We start from the raw sequence: 5,844 nt of genomic DNA, 5'->3' as shown, positions 1-5,844 counted from the left end.
CCCCGCCCCTCTCGACTTAATGTAGTGGTCTGTTGTGTCGCCGGCAGCCCACCCGCCCCCGCCTCTGTGCCGCGACCGAGTTTGGCATTCCCTGGTGTCTGTTGATCGTCCTCGACCGCAATTTATAGAAAACGTGCAGGGTGGGTGAAAAAAAAAAACTGCCCCAAAACCGGTTACAAATCGTCAAAGTGTTTTATTTATTTTCATTTTTTCCGCAATCGTTTTTATTTTATTTTTTTCGGTGAGCGCTTGACCTGGTCCAGGCTGGCCGCAGGCTGGCCTGTCCTGCACTGCGGCGCCCGGGGATCGATTCGGCTTGAAGCTGACGGTCGCCACTCGAGCGGACGGACTCGCTGCAGCGCCAGGGCCGGCCACAGGCAGGCCACGGTCTGGCACAAGGAGAAGGAGGGGGACCTAGAAGTCTTCAGAAACGATGATTCTTTGGTTTTAATTCGGATCGCGATTCGGAGATTGAAAACACATGCTGCTTGGGTCCTATACTTTCGCAAAATTTCCTAAAATACTACCATGTAGTGACAAGTACCAAATAGTAACATTTGTTTGAAAGGTTTATTTGACAAGTCTTTTTGGCTACCCTTTAAAATGTTTGGGTGTTGGATTTCAATCAACAACGCAATGTTTCGGCAAAATTGCTATGACTGAATGTGGACGGTGTGATTAAGTGCGGTGAACGACTCGTTCAGATGATGTTGCGGACATGGGAGGGCCGTAGTCCCCCTCGGGGGCATAGCAACAGATGTTCGTTTGGAAATAAATGTAAAAAGCGAATGTTGGTTGGGGGGAGGGGGGGGGGGGCGAACAGGCCGCAGGTGGCCCCGCCCCGCGCCACCCAGCAGGAGGATGACCTTTACAATTTATTTCCTGTCCGAGGCGCTCCGGAGGCCGCTACAAGATGTAAATATTGACGACGGCGGCCGCGCCGTTCCGTTTCCGCCATAAGCCTCTCTATAATGTAAATGGATCCGTCGGAAAGGGACTTGCGCTTTTATTACAACGTCTTCCTCTTTTGGAAATTGAAAGTTGCCACCGCCCCCTCGGCTCCGTGACCCTGGCTGCGGGAGCGGCACGCAGTGCAGCGATGCAGCAGCGTGCTTGCCGATGACGTAACGTATCCTCGCCCCACTGCCTACGCCCACTCGGGCCTGTCTGTGTACGCTGGGCCGAGCTCTCGCTAAGCTTGAACGTGGTTGCGCTTGCAGAGGCCGTGCGGGGAGCGCCATGGAGCTACTGCCGGACGACGTCCTGCTGGAGGTGCTCGGGCACGTGGACGTCGAGGACCTCTTCTCGTGCCGCCTCGTGTGCAAGAGGCTCGGCGGCCTGGCCGTGCACCCGGACGCGTGGCGGCGCCGGACCCTGCACCCGCGGGACCCCGTGCTGTGCCCGGTGGTGCGCCTGGCGCCCTGCTTGTCGTCGCTGCCGCTGCTGCTGCCGTCGGAGGGGTGCCACTGGCCCTACAGGATCGGGTGCGCCGTGGAGGAGCTGGTGCTGCACGTCGAGCGCAGCGCCGGCGCCGTGCACGCCGCCTTGCTCATCGAGCGACAGCTGGCGCTCGGCCGGCTCAAGAGGCTCCGGGTCATCATCCTCAGCACGGAGTTTGTCGACGAGCAGCTCGACGAGACGGACGCCCGCGTCCTGTTCGAGACCCTGGCGTCCGCGACGGCGTCCGGCCTGGAGTGCCTGACGGTCTGCAGCGACGTGGCCAACGCCCAGAACGTGCGCCTGCCGGCGACGTGCACCCTCGGCGCCGTGCCCAGCACCATGCGCGCGCTGACCTGCACGCATTTCCCCAGGATGGAGCCCTTGTTCGACCTCGTGCTGTCGAGCCACGCTGCCACGCTGGAGTCCGTGGCGCACATCACTGCCGACATGACGTCCGCAGTGGGCTTGCTGGCCGGGCTGCCGAGGCTCCGTAAGCTGAGCTGCGAACTGCACCCCGGCCTGGACGCGCTGGTGGCGTGCAAGGCGCTCACGGACCTGACCGTCATGGTGGAGCGCGAGGACGCGCAGCCCGCGGGGGCCGTCAGGCTGCTGGGCCAGGCCTGCCAGCTGCGCAAGGTGGCCCTGGTGCACGGCGAACGCCCCTCGTGTGTCGCCGCGGTGGAGGAGCTGCTCCTGGCGCTGGCCTCGCCCGCGCGGCCTGCCGCGGAGACGCTCGAGGTGACGCACACCTCCAGGACGCCGTGGACGCCGTCGCCGGTCTCGGTGCGGGCGGAGCCGCTGCTCGGGGCGCTGTCGCGCCTGCCGGCGCTGCGGGAGCTGACCCTCGACTGGGAGTCGGACCAGCTCCTCAGGGGCGTGCGCCCGGGCACCACCCCGGCCCTCATGAGCCTCGACCTCCGGACGCAGAGGGGCGACACTTGCGGCCACGGCTGGGTGCACAACGAGGACTTCATGGCCTTCATGCTGGCCAACCCCTCCCTCCACGTGCGCGTCGCCAACTGGGAGTGCGACTGCGAGTTCTGCGAGGACCCGGACTGCCACCACCAGCTGCAGTGCGACCTGTGGGACCACGAGGGCGCCTACTTCTACTCCCACCCGGAGGACCAGTGCCCCTGGCAGCACGAGGATGACCACGATGACGGGATCTGGGTGCGCATTCCATTAGACAGTTAAAAAAGGTGTCAAAATGATACCATTTACTGGCAACTATTGTCTATGAAATTTGACTTGTGAAATGCCAGGTGTTGTTTCAGTTTGATTTATTTGTTTTTGGTTTGTTTGTTAATATTCGGTTCGAATAAAGTCTATGTTTGTGTTCTGTAAAAACCTCAACAGCAAGTTTCTTTTGTGTGTGTCTTTTTTGACGTGAACCACGAATACACATTAGAAGTGGGAGACGCCCAGTTGCCTCTCGGCGTTTAGAATTTTGAAGGAATCCGATGTGGTTTTATATGATGGTTGCCGAGGCATTGGTGCCAACTCTCGATTCTACCCACATTCATGTTGTAGCGCTCGGCGCGCCAACAGAATTAGCGCGAAAAAGAAGCCGTAAGGGAAAGGTTATTTTTTGTTTGGGGGGGGGGGGGGGGTCGTTACGGTATCACTGCGAACAGTGCAAATCAACTGCGAGTCTGATTGTACTTGTAAGCGTCAACAAGATTTTTTGCGCACTATAGGCAGTTTGCAATTCAACTATTTCATATCAAAACATTGAAGCAGTGCACACACATGTTGGCAATGAGGGGTGCGCCACAACTGCGTTCTGGAAACTTCTCCACAAAAAAAAATGAAATACATTAAAAGATAGACCTTTCAAGTATTTTTTCATAAAAAAAAAAGTTCCTAAATATAATTTTTTGGAAACAGCGCTTGCAGTGTCCGCGAGGAGCTCGGCGAGGAGCATGGACCGACTGCCGGACGACGTGATCCTGGAGGTGCTGAAGCGCGTGCGCGTCGAGGACCTCTTGACGTGCCGCGTCGTCTGCAGGAGGCTCTGCGTCCTGGCCGTGCACCCGGACGCGTGGCGGGGCAGGTCCGTGCACCTCGGGCGCGACATCTCGGCGTGCCTGTCCTACTACCGGCAGCACGCCGACGACGAGCCGAGGCCCACCGCCGTGGCGACCTTGCTGCCGGCGCTGCTCCTGGCGCCGTGCCTGGGCGCGCTGCACATGGTGCTGCCGACGCCGGGCTTCCTCTGGCCGCCGGCCGCCGCGTGCGCCGTGCGCGACGTCTTCCTGTACGTCGTGAACAACGCTGGGGTGCGCGAGGCCGCCCGGGTGGTCCAGCGCCAGGTGGAGCTCGGCCGCATGAGGAGGCTGGAGGTGCGCATGTCGAGCGAGGACTTCCGCGACCTGCTGCTGCGCGAGGCCGACGCCCGCGTGCTGTTCGAGGCCATGGCGCTGGCCGCCGTGTCCGGCCTGGAGCACCTGACCATCTCCAGCGACGTCAACAACTCCAAGTACGTCGCCCAGCCGAAAACGTTCACTTTGCACGCTGCCGCGTCGGGCGCCCTCAGGGAGTTCAGCTGCGAGGGGTTCCCGGCGATGGGGCCCTTCTTCGACCTGGTGGTGTCGAGCAGCGCGGCCACTTTGGAGAAACTGACTTGCGAACCGCACCCCGGGCTGGACGCGCTAGTCGCGAGCAAGTCGCTGAAGGCCCTGACCATCGTCGGGGAGGGGGAGGTGGACGTCGACGGTGCCGTGCAGCTGCTCCGCCAGGCCTGCCAGCTGCGCGAGGTCACGCTGGTTCACGAGAGCCGGGTCGTGACCGGGAAGCTGGTCGTGGCGCTGGCCTCGTCCGGGCAGGCGGCCGCGGAGAGGCTGACCGTCCTGCTCAACAATCACTATGGGAACGTCAGGAATGTCTCGGTGCCGCTGCTCGCGGTGCTGCCGCGCCTGCCGGCACTGCGATACCTGAGCGTCGACTGGAAGCCCGTAGAGCTGCTCAAGGGAATGCGCCTGGACCACGCTCCAGCCCTCCGGTACTTCAAGATCGAGACTCAATCCAAGTGCGCTCACTCCTGGGTGCACAGCCGCGAGCTCAAGAGACTCATGCTGGCCAACCGCGCGCTGCACGTGCGCGTCGACAACATCATTACGTGCGACTGCAACAAGTGTTCGTACTGCGCGCGCCACCAGCAGCTGACCCTGGCCCTGAGTCTGGAGCACCACGTGTACTTCTACACGCACCCCGACGGCCAGTGTCCCTCGCCCGAGTACCATGGCTCTGAGGGGGTTTGGGTCGGCCTGCCTTTGTGATGACATGCAACTAAAACTACCAAGTACTCCAGTAGTAATTTCTTATATTTTAAAAAAAGTTCTTATTTGTACTCATTAAAGTGTTCTTCGGTGTTCTTTGTGTTCATTCCGCAACTGTTGAAGTCATTTCCCCGTTACCGTGACAGTATTCTAGCTAGGCACCATCAACAGTGTAAATTTTGATCCAACAAATTGAATTTTTTGGGGGGATTGACATACTAAGTGTTTTGTTCGAATACCTTTCAAACCTCGCCTGACTGTCCCTTTGAAATTCCTGCCTGTCCGGGTTTCGTATGACGGATGCCGAGGCAGGGGTGCCAACCCTCCGCACGTCGCACATCCCATGTGCCGCCAACACAACGCCAATACGATTGATGGGGCGGAGACTATTTCCGCCGTGAGAGAGAGAGAACGGGACGCAGGGGAAGGAAAGTCAAGCGAAAGAAGAGGGGGATTTGGGGGGGGGAGCGGTCGGTGCGGTGCGACTGCGTGTGTTGTGCCACAAGGGTTGCCAACCTCCATCTCACTTTTTTTTTCTCTGCCCTGGCCAGACAGAATCACACTCTTGGATCGGGTCGCCCAGGGGGTTGTGTCCGTCCCCTGCAGCCGACGAAAAGGGAGAGGGGGGGGGGGGTGTCTCGTGACATCCACTCTCGCCGCGTCACGTCCTCTGGCGCTCTCTATGCAAGTACCCCCCCCCCTCCTTCCCCAAGCATTGGACGGATGTGCACACGAAAAGGGGGAGGGGAGGGAAATTTTGAAGTTCAGTATTCTCGCACGTGGGTGGTGGGTCGGGTACTGGACGACGGAGGTCCGCTAATGTTGCATCGCGTTGGAGCATTAAGGGAATAAGGGCGTCTCGGTGGCGGTTGGGGGGGGGGGGGGGGGCTCAAAGCCAGGGCGACCTTACTGCGGATGACAAACTTGGCGAAGGCCTCCTTTGCCAGCAGCGACGGCGGCAGCAGCGGCCTTTTCAAGAGGGAGTCTTCCTTGTTTCAACTAATTCCGCGGAAAGAGCCGGCAGTTTGAGCCATTCTTCCCTCGCAGCGGACTGGGGGGAAAGCAATCAAAGGAGACCACCCCGATGGGGGGCTCTCGATTCTACCCACATTCATGTTGTAGCGCT

General features: G+C 59.8%; 2 protein-coding genes across 9 annotated transcripts in view; one reads left to right on the top strand and one right to left on the bottom strand.

Moving 5' to 3' along the window:
• Window positions 1-4,813, top strand: part of LOC127749021 (uncharacterized) — an 11,442-nt gene extending 6,629 nt beyond the window's left edge. For 2 of the 6 annotated variants that reach the window (XM_052265437.1, XM_052265435.1), the window contains exon 3: window positions 3,337-4,813. In XM_052265437.1, the coding sequence (XP_052121397.1) occupies window positions 3,363-4,718 (1,356 nt within the window). In that variant the 5' untranslated portion in view covers window positions 3,337-3,362 and the 3' untranslated portion in view covers window positions 4,719-4,813. Of the gene's footprint in view, window positions 1-1,220; window positions 2,794-3,327 lie in introns of those variants that run through there. The other 4 variants (XM_052265436.1, XM_052265438.1, XM_052265434.1 and 1 more) reach the window with 2 other exon arrangements.
• The window catches only part of LOC113215029 (acetylcholine receptor subunit alpha-like), a 202,496-nt gene that overhangs the window by 132,611 nt on the left and 64,041 nt on the right, over window positions 1-5,844 (bottom strand). The window lies entirely within an intron of this gene.

The sequence above is a fragment of the Frankliniella occidentalis genome, unplaced genomic scaffold, assembly GCF_000697945.3.
Source record: "Frankliniella occidentalis isolate FOCC.00 unplaced genomic scaffold, Focc_3.1 Scaffold27, whole genome shotgun sequence".
Taxonomy (NCBI): domain Eukaryota; kingdom Metazoa; phylum Arthropoda; class Insecta; order Thysanoptera; family Thripidae; genus Frankliniella; species Frankliniella occidentalis.
Note: the sequence above shows the minus strand (reverse complement) of the source record. Positions and strands in the feature narration are given on the sequence as shown.